Genomic DNA, 23,177 nt, shown 5'->3' with positions numbered 1-23,177 from the left:
GTAACTCTGCAGAGATGGGCAGTGTCCAGATTCAAGACTCCACGAGGAGAACGTCTCAGAGCCCACCCGTGACGTCTCGGGTGGCCGACCCCTGCCCTTCCCTTCAGCACGCTGGTGTTGTGGGTGAGGTCTCAGAGGTGTGAGCACATGCCAGGCTCTCCTAGGCCCTCGTGCTTTTCTGCTGAGAGTGGAGAAGGCTGGGCCTGATGGCTGTGGAGGAAGGAAAAAGGCCAGCGGTGTGGCTGGAAAGGGGGCTGGAACAAGAAATGAGAACACGGATATATGCCCCACCTGCCTGAACGTGACTAGAGCTTCACTTCCAAATTGCCATGGAAACTCCTCCATTGAACCTGAACATTTGTGATCCCAACCTCTTTCTTGAAAAAAATCCACATGCCTCCATCACTGTGTTCCGAAATGCCTTCACTAACTGGCTGGGCACGTCCCCTTTTCCCTTCTCGTGGCTTTGACGCTGAGCAGGAATAGCCGAAGAACTAAGGCTACAGAATGACGACTTTCAAAGTCTTTCCACGAACAACAAAGAGACCATGAAAACCATCTGAACAAATGGAGCACAAACCTCATCAAACAACAGGCTGACGGGGGGGAAACACAGACCATCCCCCTTGTCCCCTCTGGAGCCGCCAACAAATTAGAGTAAAAACCGCCAAGACGGATGGGCTCCTCTGATCGTCTGTTTGCTCACTGTTTCTGGCTAAGAAGAACCGAAAGGCAAGGACAGTTTTCTTGTGGAAAAATCCACGTGCGAATGCACATTCCTCCTGGCTCTGGGAAAGCCAGCGCAGTTTTTAAATTACAGTATTCAGCAACTGGCATGAAAAGCAAGCGGAAAGTGAGGGGGGTGGGGTCGGTGAGAGAGAGCAGGGAGGGAGGACAAAAGGGAGACAAAGCTCAACTCGTTTAAGGGGTCTGTTTTTATTTTTATTTGACTTGTCGCCCCCACAATTCCTCCTGCAAATAGATGCCCCTGCTTGCTTCAAAACAGAGTAAAACAAAGACAAACAAAAAGCCCAACTTGTTTACAAGCTCGGAAGGAAGTTGTCAGCTCTGGTGGGCACTTTCGGGAAGGTCTTGTGGGGGTCTGCAGAGTGTGTGCAGCGCTGGTATGAGAGCCACAGGAAAGGCGAGGTCCTTCAAGGATTTTTCCGGGGTGGGGGATGCCAGGTAGGCCTCCAGTACTTTACTTCAGAGTAGCTTCTGCAGTGTGTGGTGTGCTTGGCCACAGAGTGGATACAAAGTAATGGGACACACATTCTCTGTCCTGGCATTGAACTGTGAGAAGATATCTAAGATTGCGAGGAACTATGGGTAACGGACCCAAGGGGTGGTGGAGGTGGTGAGGCTGCTGGAGGTTGGTTAGGAAGGGAAAGGTGTAACCATGGTCCCGGGAACTGCGTGAGACCTCCTTGGAGAGACCAGTGCAGACAGGCACAAGGCAGACGTGGGTGAGGACACGCACAAGTGATGACTGAAGGAGAACCCTAGAGGCAACTGCCTGACTGACGTAGAGGAAGAGGTAGAAAGAGAGGGCCGGAGGAGAGAGCGGAGGCATGTTCAAGGCCATGTGGCTGGCAGCTAGGCCAGCTGAATGACCTTGAGTCACAGGCAGTGGGAGTCCAGAGACGTTCCGGGCATGTGGCAATGCCAGGATAGCAGGGTGTGGTGGGGAAGGAAGCTTGTGGTGCTGTGCAGGATGGAGGAGCACCTGGGGGCGGGGAGGTGAATCGAAGAGGAGCAGAACAGAAAGTGGAATAGAAAGTGACAAATTCACGCAAAAGAAAAAGCAAGTTGCTAGGTTCCAGGAAGTGGTGTGTGTTATCTGAAGCCCTGACTTGCCTTCTGACTTAACAGCACTCATAGAATCTGTCTCCAAGTTTTGGATTCCGTTTTCCTACTCATTCGTTTACAGAAGGTGTCCTATGTGAACGCTGTGTTATATCTGAGAACCCTTTTCTTTGAGCCCAAACAATGGCTATGGCTCACCATTGACCTCTTATCAAGTGTTCCTCTTATTCTTCTCTCCTGGCCCCAGGGCAGAGCAGAGAGCTGTACGGAAGTTACGGAAAGCCTGGACGACTTTCCTGTAGCCGACAGAGGACCCGTGACCGCGGGACTTTCCTGTAACTCCAAGTCCCCAGTCACTGGTGAAGCCAATGCCTTATCAGGAAGCGTGAGGCAGCCCCTCAGGGCCTGAGGAGGGCTGCAGAACTGTGAGACAGGATTCCCCCGCAGGCCCACCGGGGGGTGGGGGGGTGGGGAGGTGGGGAAAAGCCTGGCTGACAGGACAGTGGAGGTCCCCATCAACCCAAAAGTCCCCTAGCAGGTACAAAAAGGAAGCGACTGAAACAGAGAGGCCGTCGGCAATCAGCCTGAACCGTGTTCCCAATGCAATGTTAACGGAGCGATCAACAGCATCAGGCCCGGGCCGCGGGCTGGTGTCTTTGGCCAAGGGTCTCGGGCATGCGTGGCCTCTGAGTGACACACACCACAAGTCTTCCTCCTGTTGCCTTTTCATCCCCAGCTATCTGGTGGCAAGTCCTGCTACTGGCACCTGAATCTAGAAAGGACACCCAGCGTCATTACGGAGTTTCACGAACGCACGCTGTGGGCACTGGGCTTTGTAGGGACATCCACTAAAGGTGAGATTTAATGAAAACCGGAATTTCTGGAGTAAGTCCTGCTGCAGAGACACAGCACGAAGGTGGAGGAGGCCAACGGCAAGAACCAAGGGCTGGTCTTCTGCCTCGGAGGTCAGAAGAACAGGGCAGCCTTGCAGAATGAATGAGACGACCACGTCAATACCTGGCCCGGTGCCTAGCACTGAGTCAGACGTGGAAAATGTTGGCAATTAATGTTACCGTGTGCATCATTATTATACACCGAAAGAATGTCCAGGCCCAGAAACATGTTCGCCAGGCTTACCCCATGTACACAACTTCCCCCTCCCCTCCCCTCTAGCCCCTCGCTATGCTCTCTACCTCTTACGTTTCCACTGGTCACCTAATTTAATCAATAAGTAACTCATGTTTGTTGTTTATTGTCTGCCTCTCCCACCTGAATATCAGGCCCACAGGGGCGGGGTCCCTCTTCTGGTCTCTGACATAATCAAGCGCCTAGGACAGCCCAGAACCGGTGCTGACCATCTGTGGAATGAATACACAGGTGGGCCGATACTTTCTCTGTCTTGCTAAACACGCACGCTTCCTCCGATGGTCCACTCTTTCACTGGCCGAGGAGAATTCAGGGCCCCTACCCTCACTTCTGCCCCCTAGGTCGCCTCCAGGCGACTGATGTCCAGGTGACAGTGACGAGTACAGACTGCACGGACCCTGCGTGGCCCCTCTGAGTGTGATGAACAAGAGTGCACCTGTTACAGGCACAGGATAAGTCTGTCCCCACAGCAAAGAACGAGAGGCCACTTATTGAAGTGGCCTGCATTTTATTTTACATGTTCTTAATGTCATTGTTGAAACGAGGGTTTGCTTTTTGCCTCCTAAAGGTCGTGCAAGCGAAAGCTTAGCTGTGTGGTCAGCTGTAGGCCCAGACACACACACAGAAATGTGTCTATCACCAAAATGAAAAAGCCTGGACCGGGGAGTGAGCCCCAGGACGCACACTCCTACACCCACACTATCTGTGGCTGTCAGAGCTCCCTGACCCCCGGCTGCTGGGAGGGGTGTGGAGACGTCTCTGGTGGGTGCGCTGATCCATGAAGCCACCTGAGTGTGCACTAACCCCGCCCCACCCCTACACACCTGCAGTGAATAGGGTGCCTGCGCTCTGCTTCCTGAGAACTGACTTCTGAAAACACAAGCTTAAGGTGGCGGCCAAGAGCGCAGTGTGACTGTCAGGGACCAGCAGAGGAGCTGACAATCTCGGACCTTCTGTGTGGTGGCAGATTGCTTTGTCAGCAGAAAAGCACACCCCAATTCTGACAAACTCACTTTCGACTTCTGGGACAGCCGCTGCCGCCTGGCTGGAGAGAGTACCAAGATGACAAGTCTTATTGGGATTCTTTTCCAGACAAGTCACCAGCAGGGCTTTGCCTGGAGCTTGTGGTTTCAGGCAGGCCTGAGGTCGACTTTGTCGAAGCAGAAAGAGGCCAGCGCCTTGCCGTGGGGAGTCTGGGCGCTGCCGGGCATTGTGGGGGATTCTGCCTCACATTACAATGGCCCGAACAGCACCTCCACTAGGGGACACTCGATGTGGCTGAATTTGACACTACACGGCCTCTTAGATTCCAGGAGAGCCTCCCGGGGTAGAGACATAGGAGCATGGAGATTTTTCTCTGAAAAGTCCCTGCTGGAAGAGGAAATGTTTTTTACTGGATATGACCTTCTCATAGACATCCCAGTGTTAACTCAGTTTCTGCGTGAAGCTTTTCATGGGTCTCAGAAATCTGGCTGAACGTCTCAGGAAAAACACGTCCTTCTGCTCCGGTGGCTCCAGTCCACTCTCTGAAGGCCCAGCGGGCGACAGGCAGCTCTCCCTTTTGTCACGACCTCACCCCGAGGCCGATGACGCAGGGGCACCGGCACACAAAGGCCTCTCTCTTCATTCCTTAAGGCATATGGCCGCACTCTCGGTTACGTGGTGGAAAAAGATGAGTTTCTCCTGAACGTTCTCATTGCGTTTCTGGCTGCTGCTGAGCGAGCTGGTGGCCCCCCAAGCCTGTTTACCCTTGGAGAGCCCAGCTTCTCTGAATGTCACCCTTTCAGCCTAGGAATGGGCACGGCCACCCTCGCTCAGAGCAGAAGCTTTTCTTCGATCCAAGCCTCCGTTCTTGAGAAAGAGTGAGGATGACAAAGGAGGAAGGCTCTAATAAAGAGGACTCTGTGAGCCCTGACCCGTGTGGCTCAGTGGGTTGGGTGTCGCCCAGCAAACCAAAAAGGTTGCCAGTACGATTCCCAGTCGGGGCTGCAGGCCAGGTCCCTGGCACGTGTGAGAGGCAACTGATCTATGTTTCTCTCCCTCTATTCCTCCCTGTCCTTCCCTCATAAACAAATGAATAGATCGATCAATCAATCAATCGATAGATAGATAGATAAGAGGACCCTGAGACTTGCAGCCTTGACTTTCCTAAGAAAGAGCCAAGTCCAGCAGGAGGAAGATACGTCGCCTGGACTCTCCCCAGGAGGAACTGCGTGCATAGGGGAGCAGCACCCTCGTTGTTGGTAGAGCATTGGGCTAGACGCTCCCCGCAAACCCCTTCTCTCTCTGAGCTTCTGGCTTCTTGTGGCCCAGTCTTTGAGGAGGGCTCTACTGGCCACCAACCCAACCCGCATTGCTTTCCTCTGGGCTGTCCTCCAGGATGCCTTTGATGCTGCACCTCACCTGTGAAAGACTGCGCTGCTTCTAGAACCTTCTCAAGCCACAATTCAGAACCCGGGTCTCCTTTGTCACTATAACTCCTGCCAGTGACCACACCAGCCGTCTGACCCCCAGGCCTGGCCTCCCCCTTCAAACGGTGCGAAGGCAACTAGTGCATGAGCAACGCACATTTCTGGAAGGTGTGGGGCACCCCCGTGAACGTGTCCTGTCTCTCTGGTGGGCCTTACTCCTGCGGTTACGACACGGCATTTAGAACCGGGTCGCCCTGGGTTCATGTCTCAGCTCTGCTGTTTGCTCTGGTGAGTGACCTTGGTCAAAAGGCTACTCTACATTTTTGGACCTCAGGTTCTGCTTCCCTAAAATGGACGAATAACAGATATTTTATAAAGTTGCTGGGAAGATTAAACCACCGTTTGATTAATGACAATTTGAAAATATACGCAATATATACGTAGTCTTTACAATCTTCCTTGCATCCTGACAAGGTTTATCTTGGTGAGTTGAGGTTAAAACGCTTAGCAAGGAAGGCCTTGGAAAGGATAAGAAACCACAGAAGAAGGAGGGTAGTTCTCTATTCCTGGGATCCTAGATCCTTGATTCCCAAATTGGAATGCAGGGTGGCGCTATTTTTAAAAAAGAAAAGAAGCGGCCCTGGCTCGTGTGGCTCAGTTGGTTGGGAGTCAGCCCACAAAGCAAAAGGTCTCCAGTTCGATTCCTGGTCAGGGTACAGGCCTGGGTTGCATGCTTGGTCCTAGGTTGGGAGATGGATGAGAGGCAACCGATCACTGTTTCTCTCCCTCTCTTTCCCCCTCCCTTCCCCCCTCTCTAAAAATCTTTAAAAATAAAGAAATGGATTATCCTGGACCCCACTTTGAGGAACATGGCCCTAAAAGATAGCGAGGGGCGGGGGCTATGTGCTGCCCACCGGTACATTAGGCTTAGGTTTTATGCAGCAACCTTGTTCTCCCCACTGTCAGCTCCCCCAAGTCCCTGCGCAGCCGGCTCTGACGCTGAGTCCTCACCTCATTTCAACCCGTTCTATAGGGGCAGCCCAGCCTTCGCCTCGGTGGCATCTTATTTTTCAAAGAGCAACGTAGGATCTTGGCTTCCACTGAGACCTCAGGAGGAGGGAAATATCTAGGGAAGACTTTCTTCAAACTTGGAACTCATAGGGGGAAAAAAAAAAAAAACATCCTGGATCAGATTTCCTTTGCTCAAAGTTCTTGTCCTGGAATCCAAACAGCGCCTCGGCTCAGAACTGACCCTGCTGCGTGGAGTATAATGGGGGTACTGTTTAAGATATTATACGTGCAAAGGAAAAAAGGACATATGAGAAACATGCTCGGAAAAATGGATGGGTTTTAAATATGAACAGTTTGGAGAGGCAAGTGGCACACCAGCCAGGCACAGCCCGCCGCAGTCACGCGAGGCTTCCTGCTGAGCCCGGCCCGCTCTTCTATTTTGTTTCCCCCGTGGGCCCTGTGTCTAAGGGACACCGAAGTCTAAATGACCTCCTTATTTTGATAAAGCCTCAAAGTGGGATTTCTGAGCCTGCCTAGTGCAGAAAAGCAATTCATCCCGACGAGATTGATTGGGTGTTTCCCCGACTGCCCTCCACGTAGGGCTGTGTATAGACACAACTCAGTTGCATACCTCTTCGGTCAGATCTGCGTCGGGGTTTGAGCGGATTCCAGGTAGCGAGAAAGGAAGCCTCACAGTGCACTTAGGTAACAGGGCTTGAGGGGAAACGAGAGGTGCTCTGTGTTCAACCAACCCCTCGGCTCTGTGCAGAGTCCCGATCTGAACGTCTGACGCTGACATTTCACGGGGAGGCCGCTCTCACATTCTCTGGCAAAAAGGGGTACGATCTCGTGCCGGCTCCACAAGTTAGCTTTGGCATCTCCTCCTTCCAGAGTGCTACAGGTCGAGTGGTCCCTCGGAGGAGTCTCCTGTCTGCTGCCCTTGTCCTGCTCAGGCTTCTGGCGTAATTCTTGGTGCACTTATCTCCCACGCTTGGTGGGGATAATCCTTTGGAAGGCAGGGACTGTACCTTAAACACTTTTCTTTCCCTCCCCCATCCCAAGAGCTGTCCCCTCCCCCAACACCAGACTATTTGACGTAACTGATATCTCACGCGTTCATTCACTTAGCAACATTTTGCTGAATGTCTACTGCTGGGCCAGACACTGTTCTATGGGCCGCGAACAAGTCGTCCCTTTACCCACGACTTCCCTTTGTGTACGTCCCTACCCGCTGTCAGCCACAGTCCCAAAAATATTAAGTGGAAAATAAACACTTCCTAAGTTTTACATCGGGTGCTGTTCTGAGCAGCGTGACGAAACCTCACGCTGTCCTGCTGTCCTCCTCAGGACGTGAGGCCATCTGCGTGTCCTGCGTCTTCACGCTGTATGCTCTCCCCACGTCTTAGCCCCTTGGGAGTCCTCTGGGTCATCAGGTGGACTGTCCCGGTATCACGCGCTTGTGTCCACGTCACCTTTATTTTACTTAATAATGGTCCTAAAGCTCAGGGGTACAGATGCTGGCAATTCAGAGGGGCCGAAGGGAAGTCATAAAGTGCTTCCTTTAAGTGAAAAGGTGAAAATCCTCGAGTTAATAAGGAAAGAAAAACATGATATGCTGAGGTTGCTAAGATCGACATGAAGAACAAATCTCGTGTCTGTGAAATTGTGAAGAAGGAAGAAGAAAGTCTCGCTAGCTTGGCTGTTACACCTCGAACCGCAAAAGTTATCACAGCCGCAGTGCAGGGTAAGTGCACGCTGAGTCGGAAAAGGCATGGAATTTGTGAGTGGAAGACGTGAAGAGAAGGTATGTTTTTACTGACGACAATGAGTTGTGCCAGAAACCATTGAGCCTACGGGAGAACGTCAGCAAGGGGTCCCCTGGAACCAGTGACACCAAACCATTTACTGCAAGTAAAAGGGTGGTCACAACAAGGCATTTTAAGAGGGAGGGAGAGAGGCCATTCACATAACTTGTATTATAGCTTATATTGTAATTGTCCTGTTTTATCATTACTTACTGTGGTTAATCTCTTCCTGTGCCTAATTTATAAATGAAACTTTATCAGAGATATTACGTACAGAAGAAAACACAGTATATATAGGGTTTCGTACTATCTGGGGGTTCAGGCCTCCCCTGGGGGTCTTTGAGCGTATCCCCCATGGATGGAGGGGGGACTACTGTCCAGTGATGGGCAAACATCCTTGCTCGGCGGGACCTCCAGTCGAACAAGTGGGAAGCTGCCTTGCGTGCTAGAAGGTGATGGGAGCAATGGAGAAAGATGAGAAGAGGAGCAGGAGGCACTGGGGAGGGGCGGGCCTCCCTGAAAGTGAGAGATTTGAGCCAAGGCTTGACCTGTCCGGTGTTGTGACACTATGTCTCTCCACAGCACCATACTTTCCTTCTGAAGAGTGACCAGGTCGCCCTACACTAATCTCGACGTCCTTCCATTTAGTTCTTTATCTGGTGAGAATTACTTTGTGTTGGAAGACAGCAAATTAGCCTAAAAACCTGCCAGTATCTTTTTTGATGTCCGGGTGAGAGATTGTGAAAGGTGGCATGAGCCTAGTCGGTGAAGGGGTTCGCCGGTTTTTGCATATTTAGAATCGGGGCAATTGCCAAGTCTATGGTCTTAGACACACACTGATTTGGGACTGCCGTTTAAATCAAGAAGCTTTAAATGCCGACATTTGCCACGATTTGCCTTTTGATCTGAGTCTGAAGTGGGTCTCGGGGAAGGGCAATTCTCTGGGGTCAGAGGGGAACAAGGGGACAGGTAAATTCATCCTAGAAGAACATGCCATCTGTGCGGCCCTGCTGGTGAGCATGCCATGCTTCCACCCCGGGCCCTGCGTCCACCCAACCAGAGCCCGGCAGTTAAAGAAAAAGAACCATCAATTTTTGGTAGGTAGAGCATGGACTCATGTAATAGAATCAGAGGCTTCTTTGCAGACTGGAAGCTACCTCAGACATTATCTAAACCAGACATGCAAATTAGCACAGGCCTGGAGGCCCACAGCATGAAAGAAATCAGATGTGACCGTATAAGAATTTTAATAGAAATTGAAAGTATGACTCATAGCAGGAAAACTTCCTCTCTCTAAACTCCTCTAGGATATTGCGCGGGACTGAGAATTATTTTACAAGCAGGCCAAAAACTTTTTAAGCTCAGAGATTTTTCAGAATAATACCAAGAACAATTTTCATCTCTTTGAAATAGTGGTACCTAAATCTTGTCAAGCAGAAGGCCCTTTGTGGTTCTATTAAAGGCTGTAAAGATTTTCATGGGAAGGAATTCCATAGCTTCTCTTTACTCCATTCCAAACAGGGAAGCGGCTCATTGGAATAGAAAGAATGCTGGATTGGGGTTCAGAACTCCTCGGTTGGCCTCCCATCTCTGCCAGCTAGCAGCTGTGTGAACTTGGGCAACTGACTTAATGTCTCTGCATCTTGGCTATCTGTAATAGGGAGACACTTGGGGAAAAATAATCTCTCTAAAATTTAAGAGTTCGGAAAAGGAAGTGGCCTGTTCAATCCTCACAGGGTTCTGCTGAGAATAAATAAGCTTATGCATGAGAAAATGCTTCCTACACTCCAAAGTGTCCTATAGTATTAAAGCTGTTCTTCTTTTCCGAGTTTAATTCATTGGTGATGAGAAGTTAACCTTTCTCGTGTCAACCGAAGTTAATTTCCTAGGGTTCTTTCCATAGTAAAGCAGAAGGATTGAGTAAATATTAAATTAAATGGTAAAAGACTAGATTATCCTTCCCCAGGGAATCCATCACGGTCAGTGGTACTTAGTGAATAGCTACAGGCTGGAAAAAGAATAGAGGAAGAAGCTCACAAGTAAAGACTAGAAGATAATCTTGTAGAATGAGGGCCGTACGTAGCATGTGAGTGTGGTGGTGTCCTAGAGGGGGTTGTAGTGTTTGAGAGTAAGGAAGGTATACCCTGAAGAGGGTGGGACTTGAATTGGGCTTTGAAATTGTGTTGGATTCTGATACAGTAATCATCTCACTCAATGACCACTTTCTCTTTAGAGTACGCCTGACCCAAGAAATTGAACTTTATCAAAGAGGCATGCTGGACTTTTATACTGATGTCCTGTTTACAGACTTCTGAGACTAGAGAGGAACAGCTCAGATAGGCCCTGGTTAGTATTTCCAGATATAGCATTTCTTCCTCAATGATTTTATCTTCTCCCCAAAGAAACAAGTTCTTTATCACATTAGACAGAGGCTTCTCTGAAGAGAGCAAGTTGTTGCATCTACAAAAAGAACTTGGGAAAAGTTTTCATATTCAAATAGCAAATGATGCCAGCCCTGCCTTTACTTTCCCCGAGTAGATGCCCCCACACCTCTGCACCACTGTCCGGCAGAAGAGCAGCTTCTCTCTCTTTCTCTGGGTAGACAGCTAGAGAGATGGATGGATTGAGGGAGAGAATTTCATTTATGAGTATGAGGCCTTATTTTAAATACTTTCCAGCTACTCCTGCCCTCCAACAGCCTCCCTGTAAAATTTCTAAACCAGTGTATTTAGCAAAACAAATGCATTTGGAATACTCTGCGTTGAGGAAGCCATCCGTGGGCCATGTGGGGGACTCGTGGCCCTGGCCTTTTCTTTCCAAAGCACTCTGGGACTCCACTCCTCCAAAAAGCCAACAGGGGTCACTTCTAGTTTGTATTATAAACCAAGACCACATGGCAGTGGAAATGGAGTTACATCACCCAAGGGCAATTTCATTTTGAGCCTTAGCTTTGCTATCTGGAATGGGATGAAATATGTAAGTCAAAGTGAAACTTGGTAGAGGTGGGAGGCCTAACATAGTAATAGTCACCAATTTGGAGATGAATTGGAAATGCAAAGCCCAACGGCCCACTCAGTGAGTGCGAAGTGCCACTGAGACGTGTGCGTAAGTGGGATGCAGCTCCAGCCCCCCGGAGCACACGCGGTCCTGGGAGGCCCCTCCCTGGCGGTGGTGGGAGGAGTCCTCGTCTGGCTGAGTCTAGTGGGAAGTGTGCTGTGGAGGTCAGGTTGCTCCCAAGTACCTTTCCCACAGCCTATCATGTTCCTGATGTCACCAGGGAGCATCTGAGGCAGCTTTAATAAACATAAAGACAAAAGACATGCCCAAGGAGGGCAGGAAGGTCAACAGGGAACTTCTCAGCATCCAGGAACAGGCCCTGGGGCCTGGGTGTCTTCTAGCACAGGGACAAGAAAGGCCCACATTGCGGTGGCAGAAAGGATGCCAAGGAAGAGCAGCAAAGGCACATTTCTGTTCTGTTAAGTATTCGAATAAAGCTCTCGGGGTGGGGGTGGTGTCGGGGGAAAAGGTTTCAGAAGCCATGGAAGGAGCTTATTCTAAGAACAAAGATGCTCAGATCCCTCTTCCTCCTCTACTCGTTCACCTACTAAGGGTACATATGAATGAGCAGGGGGAGTGGTGGGGGTGGGTGGAGCACCCTGGCATGTGTCTTTAAAATGGTCCCAGGTATTCTGATATCTTTCTTTCTCTTCCATGAGAACCATGGATCAATGACGCTTATAGAGGCCAGGGGTTGTTTGCCTGATGTAACATCAGGGAAATTTCACAACTAGGTTTATGGGACTAATATCCATCTCTGCCTCATTTTATTTTATACAGATTTTATTTATTTATTTTAGACAGAGGGGAAGGGAGGGAGAAAAAGAGGGAGAGAAACATCAGTGTGTGGTTGCCTCTCACGTGCCCCCCACTGGGGACCTGACCTGGCTCACAGCCCAGGCAAGCACCCTGACTGGGAATCCAACTGGTGACCCTTTGGTTTGCAGGCTGGCGCTCAATCCATTGAGCCACACCAGCCAGGGCCATCTCCCCCTCATTTTAAAAATTAAGTTTATTGCAATCCTTATTGAGAGCATTACTCAATAGATCCATTCCTTTTCTAAATATGTTCTTGTCTCCTTTATTCTTTAAAATGTGATATTAAATGCAAAAGGATGAATAACATTATGTAAATTATAAAGCACAATAATAAAAATAACATCTGTGAAATCACCTCACATGCTTCGTGAAATGCAAGTACTGAGTGTTTGGACCATAGTAGGAATCTATTAATCTAATCATATCATCATAACGACTAGGTGACATCAGCTTCCTGGAAGCAATGGGCCTTTCCACGGGTGGTGGATGGAACTGGGAGAGGCAGCTGTGGGCCTTGTCACTGCCAGGGGAGGGGGGCTTTGAGGGGGCTGCAGTAGAGAGTCTGTTCTGCTTCATACTAGCTTTCTGGTTGGGCTTAACCTATTCGAGCCCCAGTTTTCTCCTATGTGAATAGGAGTAACCACAGCAGGGACTAAATAAGGCTGTAGTGAAGTATCAATGTGGAGTGAGTAGGAAAGTTCTCGGCACCTGCTATGCACTTAATACACGTCAGCTGTGGTTGTTCTGGGGCAGGGCAAGAGCAACAGTAGGGGAAGGAAGGCTGGAGGGAGCAGAAGTTAAATTTTTCCCGAATGTCACTCTTCCTTGGCTTGGTTCTGTCCTCGGCCTCTTCTCACCCTGGCGCCCATAGCAAGGGGACCCAGATCCGAGGGGCGTCCTAGAAGAGTTTAAGCTGATAGAAAATGGGCCAAAGGGTGGAGTGGAGCTACCATCTCATGAGTGAATTCTGCTGTTGGTGGGCTCTCCCTGCTACTATGGATGGGGCTGATCACAGCTTCTCCGAAATCACCTGGGAGTCAAATGAAGGGGACATTTACGGCAAGGTAGAGAAAGAGGTGAGTACCCTCTGCCGTGGACGACACCAAAATATCACCCCCGTATTTAGAAATATAATGAAGGGTTAGTTTTACAGAAAACTTTTGGGGAGCAGCTGAGGGCATGTTATCTAAATTTTCATCCATCCATCCAATGGCCTGGTCTAAGCTTCTTCCTTTAAGATGCTGCCAGTCTTGAAAGACAAAAGACCATTAGGATAGAATTTGCTGGCTGCTGAATTGTAAAAACAGTAAGTCCAAGCAAAGCACTCCAGGAAGGGGTGGTTGAGACCCTACTGAGGAGAGGTTATCTGAACAGGGCCTCAGGGCGAGTGTGGCTTCCTAGGATTACAGGTAAGGTGTGTGTGTTGGGGGGCGGGGGAGGGGATGGGTAGGAAAGGAAGGGTATGCGAGGCAGAGGGAGAACAGGGACCCATTCAATGTTCTGCTTGAAAACAGACTAGGCAGGAGTCAATTCACAACTGGACACATTTTTCTGTCAGATCCTAAATGGGCAAAACTGTCCTTCTGGGCAAAGCTATCACATCTCTGAGCCCAAAGTGATTGAGACTGTTCTGGGCCTTGTGCCTCTGGTGACCCTGCCTGGCGGAGGCTGCACAGTCTTCAAATGCGCATGCCAGGAAGGCTGGTCTTGCCTGTCCATCCCTCAGTCTGCGGTGGCAAGGTTAGCTGGTCTGAGTAACTGCAGGAGGCAGGAGAGAGAAGCATCCACCCTGAACTCTAGGTGGTCGCTTTGGCTGTGCCCGTCAGCCCCATGCAGCCCCGGGGGCCTTGAGGCTGACCTGCACGGCCCTCTGAACTCTCTCTTGCAGTGAGATGTTATGGTGGTATACAGTTTTAAAAAGATTTTATTTATTTGTGTTTAGAGAGATGGGAGGGGAGGGAGAAAGAGAGGGAGAGAGACATCAGTGTGAGGGGAAACATCGATTAGTTGCTTCTCACATGCACGCCAACCAGGGATTGAACCTGTAACCTGGGTATGTGCCCTGATCGGGAGTCGAACTGGCGACCCCTCACTTTGCAGTCTGACGCCCAACCACCTGAGCCATGCCGGCCAGGGCTCTTTAAAAGAATGAATTAATCAAACACAGAAGCTGAGGAGAATGACCATTAGAAGATAGTTGTGTGTGTGTGTGTGTGTGTATTTAAAAAAAATATATATATATATTTAAATCCTCCAAGGAATAAAATGTACATGATTTGAGTTATTCTTGTGATGAAAGAGCACCCTAAAATAAGGGAATTCATGCCTTACCTGAAACTAAAGACAAAAAGAAATGCCCCAACAAAATCCCTCTACCTGCAACAGTGTAATATTGAAAGTTGTTTGCCTTATTATCCTGGAACAAGTTGACACTTGTCTTAGGAAACAGGCTAAGTGTTTCCAATAATTTAGAGAAAGCGTGTCCTTGTCACCATGTAACCCACATGTGTGATAACAGCACACGGCGCACACCCACAGAAAAAAATAACAGTTCTTTTACTTAGAGAAAGGAAGGATAATGGTTACTTAGAAAGTGTCCCAGACAAGCTGTCAAATTGAATTCAGAGAGCTGGAGTCTGACTCCGGGACAGGGCTGGCTGGCTGAATTCCCTGGGGACTGGGGTTTCCTGCCTCTGCTACAGAGGGGAGACAACGGTTCTTTGTTTCCAGAGCTCTCTCTCTCCCTCTCTCTCTCTCTCCCTCTCTCTCTCTCTCTCTCCCTCTCTCTCTCCCTCTCTCTCTCTCCCTCTCTCTCTCTCCCTCTCTCTCTCTCCCTCTCTCTCTCTCCCTCTCCCTCTCTCTCTCTCCCTCCCTCTCTCCCTCTCTATCTCTCTGGTGGAAAAAAGCTCACACAAAAACCTGCTGCTCTCCAAAGAGGGTCAGATCGAAAGCAGACAAAACATTAACTCTGGAATTTCAAAGGAAAACAATTTTTAAAAAAACCAAGATAGCAAGCTACTGTCTCTCCTGTAATAATAAATCTTGCCTTTGGGCCCCAGAAACAGCCCCGCACTCACACACACATTCAACAGTCATCCCTGCTTGTGCTAAAAATGGATTAGAGGTATTTCATCATAAAGGAAAAACATATAATGACAAAGTTCTTAACAGGCCCTCCTGTGAGTCCTCCATACCCTCAAGTTTAAATGCATGTTAGTTGACATAGACAGAGCCTGTGGAGCCACAGAACCTGCTGCATAAGAGATGTTATTTACTCCCTAAAAATAACAGGAGATGATCTCACAGCATTACAGGCCTTTTCCTACGGCACCCGTGTGCCAGACCTGCCCCGCCCCCGCCGCTCCCCCAGCTGGGGCAGCAGCGCCTGGCCCACGCCCACGCCGAACACCTGGACACTGGTTCACCCTCCCTCCCACTCAGGATGCCACCCAAAGCCCACCCTCCCCCAGACGCTGGACCTGAAAACACACCGCCCTCTTTCACTGCGCCTTACATGCAGCGCCTCGGCTTCCAGCGTCAATGTTCTGCCCTCATCCACATTTTCCCCCATTAAAACAAAACTTCTTGGGGCATCTTTTAAGTTATAGAAAATTTCACAGCTGTTGTAAAGCAGAGAAGAAACCCTACCAAACCCTGCAGGGCCCTTCATCCTGCCAATCTTATTTCAGCTTGACCCTCACCCACTTCGCCTCCCTGGCCCTGCTTGGCTTGAAGCAAATCCCTGGCTCTGGGCTCCTTTCCTGAGCTTCCTGTCTCACAGGGAGGCATCCAACTGGGTCTTTCAGTTACGTGTGGGTCACATGTCACACAGAGGCCTCGGTGCCCCCATGGGGCATCCTCACACCCCCCGCCCCAGGAACTTGCCCGGGCCCCTTCCCCCAAACCCAGAATGAACATGTACCGCTCCCCATCACAGCCCCCACAATACAGGGCAGACCCAGGCCCCGTGACTGATGTCATCTTCAGTGTCTAACACCATCCCTTCCTGTCACGATCCTTGTCCAGCACCACCCTGCTGCATATTTCTAGAGGCTTCCCATCCACTCTAAAATTAAATCACAAAGGCCACTCCACAGAGGATGTAAACACAGAGGAAATGGCAGGATTTGTTGACACGTCACTCACACTCCAATACCCGGTGCCCATTCCGTACTGCCCCGGCCGCATCTCTGCCGCTAAGCCCCCGAGGGTAGGAGCTGCCCGAGCACTGTATTTCCTGGGCTCAGGCTCGTGTCCTACCCACAGTGGTTCCTTAATAAGGGAAGAGATGAATGAACGGGGTGGAGGAGGGCACAAGTCACAGACTTTGTGTCCACTCGTGACTGAGGCACTGAGTGACTGCAGGCTCTGCCCCTTGCTCTTCACTCCCTGTGTGGCCTGGGCTGGACCCATGTCTTCTCTGGCCTCATGTCTCTTCAGTCACGAGAAAGGTTTGGAGTGGGCGTTCCTCATCACTCTCAGAGAACTTCTGTGTAGCACGCCTGTTTCCATTTCGTGATATGCAGATTCATACTATTCCTCAACACTTCTGCATGCCTGTCTCCCTAATGAGACTGGAAGTGACCTGGCGCCCCGCCCATGGTATTCCCACGTCACATGATGCGGTGTGGTATCCTTCACGGTCCTGGGCGCAGTGTTAGCATGCGGTAAACCCTCCCTCAGAAATATTCGACTTATTTTTGCAATAACAGTATAATCACTGTCATACCCCATGAAGCTAATGTTGAGCATGTAATGGCGTGTCGGACTCTGTGCTAAGTGAGGCATGGGCGCACTCTCCTGTCTGAAAGGTCACTAAAATTATCCTCACTTTATATGTGAGAAAATTGAGGCAGTAAAAAAGAGTTAGTGGCTTGCCCAAGGTCACATAGTCTGTTTGCATTCAAAGCCTGAGAGTTTAAGCAATATGTTATAATGCTGAAATATGAGATTAATACCTGCCCTAGGTCAATGGAGAGCATTCATTAAAGAAGGTATAAGATGCTGGCAGATGCTTGGATTAAAGATACCGAGATGTGAGAAGCAGCTTGGAGGGAGGAAAGAACCCGAGAGACCTACATTTGAACCCTGCTCTGCCCCCAAACCTGGGGGGACGTCAAATGAACTCTGCCATCCATCTGTGTTGTGTCTGCTTTATCTACAGAATGGGATCCTAGTAATACCAGCCCTGCCGTCCCATGCTGATGGCGGGAGGCAGACGAGGCCATGGACGTGCAGTGGTTGGCAAATGGTGAGAAGCTGCAACGGGCCGCCGCCACCTGGAGCCTCGGGAGAGACGCAGGGCTCTCGTTGGCCCAGTCTCAGTGCCTGTCAGGCGTTTTACCATAAGGGACGCATTTCAGAGTTTCTCCGCTCTCTTTCCTGTAGTTGGCGTGCAAGCAGACAGACTTTTTATCCATTAGCCAAGGCAACCGCTGGAGATGGCTGTTCCGCGGGCAGGCAGACAAGGTACCAAGGTGGGGAAGTGGTTTTGCATTCAGTGGCAGGTCCTGAGTGGCTTCCCAGGCTGGGGCTGGAAGCTCAGGGCTATGCGGGCCGTGGTGGGTTTATGAGTTCCAGGAGTTCATAAACAAGGAGCTCAATGTCCTCTGACTTTTGGAGAGTCAGAGGTATTTAAACAGAGCCAGCGTGACCCTGAGGAAATGAGGGTTTACATGTGCAAAGCTCTCCGAAGGACAAGAGATCTGCTGATTCTTGCATGCTGGTTGTCCAAATGAGGACGGGGGGAGGGCCCCAGGGCGGGGTCCACCAGGAAAACAAGGGGGACCTCTTGACCTGCGCCCAGGTGCCCCAGCATGGAGGGTGAGAGAACGGGGTTTGGAGGGTCAGCGGTCCTGGCTCCAAGACTGTATGTACTTGGAAAGGCCACTTAACTACTAGTGCCCCAGCGTCCTCCTTGTAGATTCATTACCACATATCTACTTTTTATTTTTAATTTTTAATCCTCATCCTTAGCCTACACCTTCATTGGAATACCAATAGGTCCTGCTCTTCCTTTTCTAGGTTGACTTGAGGCCACGAAAGGCCAAGACCCACTGCCCAGCGCATCTCCAGCGAAACCTGGGCGGCTCCGACACGGGCCTTGCTTTCCTGTCTCTGTGTCGGTTTTGGGCGGCAGGGCTCCTGAATGCTGGCTGCGAGCTGCCAGAGTAACCTGGAGAGCTTGAAACCTTTTCACTGCCGACGTGTCCCTCCTAGAGATTCTGAATTAACTGGTCCTGTTGGGAGTCTGAGCATCAGCATTGTATTTTTGCATTTTTACTGTAAAACATACATAACATTAACCGTTTCGACCATTTTTCAGTGTGTGCGAATGGCATTAAGTACATTCACTTTGTGCATCCATAACAATCAGAACTTTTCATCTTTCCAAACTGGAACTCTGTCCCCATTAAACAATAAGTTTCCGTCCCTCCCCCGGCCCCCAGACATGGGACCCACCATGCCACTCTCCGTTTGCCTGCTCACGGTGCCTCACATGAGTGGGGTCACCTAATGTTGGTCCTACGGCATCAGTACCTTTAAAAAACTCACCAGGTGCTTCCCTGCACAGTTAGATCAGGCAGTAGCGCCAAGTAGGGGGTGCGTATGAATTCATCTTTGGGAAAGGAGACTAGCATAGGGATGCAGGTGGGGATGATCGTGGGAAAACGGTGGGGATGGAGAAAACGAAGGGGAAAACATTCAAATCTCTGCCCAAACTGTACACTTGGGCCAAGTCTTGTTTCCATGAAAAGTCAGCGAGAGGCAGAAAGGCTGTGTTTGTCAGGGAGACCACCTGCGGCCAAGGGTCCTGAACCCTACAACCTGGGTTTGAGCCCTGGCTCTGCCGTTGACATCGCACAGCCTCCCTTTCCCTGCCTGCAATGCAAAATGGAGATGGTCATTTCTACCTCCTAGGGAGGCTGCCGGGCGCAAAAGCAGAGGCACGGTGTGTGAGTGTGTCCAAAGCATTACTGACGTCTACGCAGACGGCAGCTGTGGCTGTTCCTGCAAATGGGCAATGATGCTTCCATCCTGTATCACTCAAGTGCATGGCCTTGGTAACTAACAGTAGAGAGGTCACGACTGTTCTAGGTGGGTCCAGTCTGTGACCATAGAATATTTCATTAAGGGACTTAAAGACCGTTATAAATTAATTTTTAAAAACTAGCCTTACTTCTGGGGCAAAAATAACCCTTAGAGGGTGCAGTCATTTCCGAGAGACACGCTGGAAGGGCGATTATGCCACGGCAAAGTCAAAAGGCACTCTAATTTGGTACGTGCATTGAAGAAGCATTCACAGACATCATCTCCTCAACTTCTTTCCTTTGTGCTCGATGCCAGCACCTGCCCTATGTGAAGTGTGCGTGTGTGTGCGTACACACGCACAAAGAGGACCCTGGTGCTTTAGATGAACTCTGGGTTTGTTTGGGGCTCTGTGAGTGATTTCATTTGAACAAGATGGAGCCAGGGTGTGTGATGGGTCCTTTTTATTTTTCCATTTAATATTTTAAGAACTAAAGGTGGGGATTAGAGAAAAGCAGAAGAGAGCGAGGTGGGGAGGCCAGAGAGGCTGGGTTAGCTTTGTCTTGCTAATGCACTTTGTTTTGTGGCTGTGGGCCGTTCAGGCAGATTCAGACCATCTCACAAGGGGGAGGCAACGGAGCAGCGAGACAGCTCGAGTGGAAAGCGTTACTGGGGACAAAAGATGCACCTGCAAAGCGCAGCCTTAATCGTCTCCGGAGGCCAGGACCAATGTTGGGAGATAAATGCCCGGCACCACCTGAATGAGATCCTGGCAGCAGGCGTTTGCCTGGATACTACCGTTAATTCATTTCAGAAGAGGGTTGCTACCCGGCTACAGCGAGCTGCTCCCGCGATGCCTGAATGAGCCCGGTGGCCTCACAAATGGCCTCGCTGTGCACAAAAGCTCCAAGGGAAGGAAATGCAACATGGCAGGTAGAGGAGAGGGCTGAAAGCTAAGACCCCTGGAGGAGTAATATGTGTAGGTTATTAATACAGTTCAACTTGGACAAACTAGCTTCTAAACTGAAATCTCTATGTTAAACCCAATATTAAAAATTCTCTCACTGGCTCTGCCCCAGAGTCTCATGAGTTAATACTGACATTGCCAGCCAGCCTCAGCCTGTGGAGCTGGAGGAACATTCAAGGATCTTACCCTTCCCTCCCTCCCTCCCTCCCTTCCTTCTTTTCTTCCTTTTCCTTCCTTCCTCTCTCCCTCCCTCCTTCCTTTCCCTTCTTCCTTTTCCCACCAGGCCCTTCTTCCTGCCTCTCCCTTTCCCATCCAAGAAGTGGGCTCCTACCTGGATGAAATGAAGTTCCATAATTGAACCAGACCGAAGCAAAGTGGCTCTGAATGAAGGCAGAGCCCTCACTCTGTGGCTCCCAAATCATTGCTCTAGAAGCCCAGACTCGAGTCTGGGCTTGACTCGAAGGGATTCAGCTCAGCCCCTTCATTTGATAGGACACTAGGGCTCAGGGGGTGAAGCGATTTCCCCAAAGGAAGCCAAAAGTGCCCTGACAGCCAATCGAGTGTCTTACTCCAATGCATTTTCTCTCTTACAGACTCTTGCAACCTGATGTTAAATAGGCCATCAAGTAAAATGTGGCTTGGACTGTAGAATGAGTCAACATAATTTAGTTTGCATGGAAAAATTCAATAAACTTGATTTGGAAAGGAAAACAGTAGCATAAATAGGACTGGCCCAGGGTGGGGTAAGGGAGTAGGAAGCAAATGAAAACCACAAAAGTTTACAATCTGATTCATCACATTGTAGATTTTCTCCACTAAATTCGTTTGTCATCATTTGATTATAAATTATTAACAGGAAACACAAAGTCCTGTGCGATCAAAGGTGTGACCTTGGCCAAGACACCCAGGTTGTTTGGGTCTCTGTTTTCTCCATAATCCATGAGGGATTTTTTGTTTTAATCCTTACCCAAGGATATATTTATTGATGTTGGAGAGAGAGAGAGGAAGGAGGGACAAGGGGAGAAGGAGAGAGAAATGTTGATCTGCTGCCTCCCGAACACGCCCTGACCGGGGACTGAACCCACCCTCCTGATTGTGAATCAAACCGGCGGACTTTCGGTGTGTGGGACGGCGCTCCAGCCAATGGAGCCACCTGGCCAGGGCGCATATGAAGATTTTGAATCACATGGTCTTAAAATTTCTTCCATTAGAAGGGTCTGACATTCTCTGAAAGTTTATGCTGTGCTACTCGAAAGGCAGCCAATACTAAAAACTTCCGCCTTCATTCTGTATCACGACAGGTGTGCGTTAAAGAAAAGGTAGTGAAGGAGAGAGACCCGAGGCAGAGAGGAAGCTTGCCATACTTCTATTCCCCCCTCCAAGGAACACTCCTTTTCCCTTGGGTAGATTTTTCTCATTCACATTTTTTCTTCCTTTTGCCATTCCATTCACTTGTTTAAATGCCTGCCCTCTAACACGGTATGTGGAGCAATAAACCTTTACAGTATTGTTTCATAAATAAAGATGCTGAAAAATGCTACCGTGATGTTTGCTAAAATTGTCACTGGCAAAAGTGTTCACTGAGACAGTTTTCTTTCTCTCTCAGCCGAACCAAACCAACTAGACCAAATCCTCAAATCACCACTCTGGAATTGCTAAAAGTTGTTTAAATTTTGTTGGAAATGTAGCGTTGCAAGAATCCCTAAAAATCTTTATTTCATTATCTTCAGCAGAGAAAAACACAATTTTCAGCTTTGACAGGGAGTGATATCCATTTCATTCTAAGACCAACACATTTTCTCTCATGGAGTAACAACTTCCAATCATATCTTTCTGCTTCTACTACTATGCAAGATGTTTCAAAACCTTGATTTTTTTTTTCAACCAGCGGCATGAGCTGGATAAGCGTTGGCGTCTTGTCTTGGATGCCCGAAAACACTGTGTACATGGAACGAGAGGGTTGGTGCACAGGCGGGAGCCGCCCCACACCCACGTTAACAGCACAGAACGGTACCATGCCTGGTACTGAGCAAAATTCTAAATGCACAGCAGAACAGACTTACCTTCTTTGACACTCAGTCGTGGGGATTGGTCTGTGTGGGAGGTTGTGTTATAGGCCAACAGTGAACCTGAAAGGCAAAGCAAAAGCGGGTTATAACCAGGACAAGCTCCTCAGAGGAAGAGTAGGAGGTGCAGCGAGGGGGGTGGGGTGGGAGGGGAAGAGACAGGGAGAGGGGAAGAGGGACAGATGACTCGCTGAGAGAAAGAGAAAGTTAACATAATCCATTCTGAGGACTGTGATAGCTTCCTGGAGTTAAGGCCAGAGTAGGTAGCATAGAATGTCAGTGGGTGGGACACCCGCAAGCTCCCCAGCATCCACGTATGGTCCTCGGGTCCCCGCCGTGATGGGAGTTAGCACCCCAGGGCCTCTCCTGGTTCTACAACTAACACTCTGTAAGCAGCTCTCTAGGTCTAGACCTTGATCTCTCCATCCGCTCAATGATCAGGTTCACCTGCAGCAGCGGCCGGCCGACTTGAAGCCCAGAGAGTACAGGTATCCGGCCTTGCAGGCCTGAGATACAGTCCCTGCGTCATTCGTCTCTGTTTTGGTTTAGTTCGGTTTTGTACAGGGGCCAGAGCTGGCCAGAGCCGGCCTGCAGCTTGCAGTCTTCCAGGCCCTGGAGGGGAGGACAGACAGTCCTTCCTGCTGTGACAGCCTCCGGGCTCACGGGCAGGTCCTCTGACAGGTGGCTGGTGCTGTGGTGGAGTGGGGTGGGGGTGGCTGTCATCTCGACAGTCACTTTGCCCCCTTTCGCATATGTCTAAGAGAAGGCAGCTGAACGTGAGGCACAACCCATCGAATTGTCTGTCATCCTTGACTTCTGATATAGTGTACAATCTTTTAAAATTAAACTGTGATGCGAGCCTCGTCTGTATCAGGCAGCAGTGCAGGCATTTTAAAAGCATTATAAGTTTTTTTTGTTGTTGTTGTATAAAAAGCATTCTCCCCTCTTTCCCAAAACTAGTCTTATTCCTCAGATTCAGGCAAATTCAGGAGTTTTATTTTGTAGGCTTTTCTTTTCTCCGATTCTCCTGGGGAACCTCTAACGTGCTATCGCGACCTGG

The 23,177-nt window shown here is 49.6% G+C and overlaps 1 protein-coding gene across 3 annotated transcripts in view; it reads right to left on the bottom strand.

Moving 5' to 3' along the window:
* The window catches only part of FLI1 (Fli-1 proto-oncogene, ETS transcription factor), a 116,960-nt gene that overhangs the window by 7,827 nt on the left and 85,956 nt on the right, over positions 1–23,177 (bottom strand). For all 3 annotated transcript variants that reach the window (XM_045192760.3, XM_045192761.3, XM_024557308.4), the window contains one exon: positions 22,115–22,180. In XM_045192760.3, the coding sequence (XP_045048695.1) occupies positions 22,115–22,180 (66 nt within the window). The remainder of the gene's footprint in view (positions 1–22,114; positions 22,181–23,177) is intronic.

This window comes from Desmodus rotundus, chromosome 7 (assembly GCF_022682495.2).
Source record: "Desmodus rotundus isolate HL8 chromosome 7, HLdesRot8A.1, whole genome shotgun sequence".
Classification (NCBI taxonomy): domain Eukaryota; kingdom Metazoa; phylum Chordata; class Mammalia; order Chiroptera; family Phyllostomidae; genus Desmodus; species Desmodus rotundus.
This window is presented reverse-complemented; position numbering and strand designations above follow the sequence as displayed.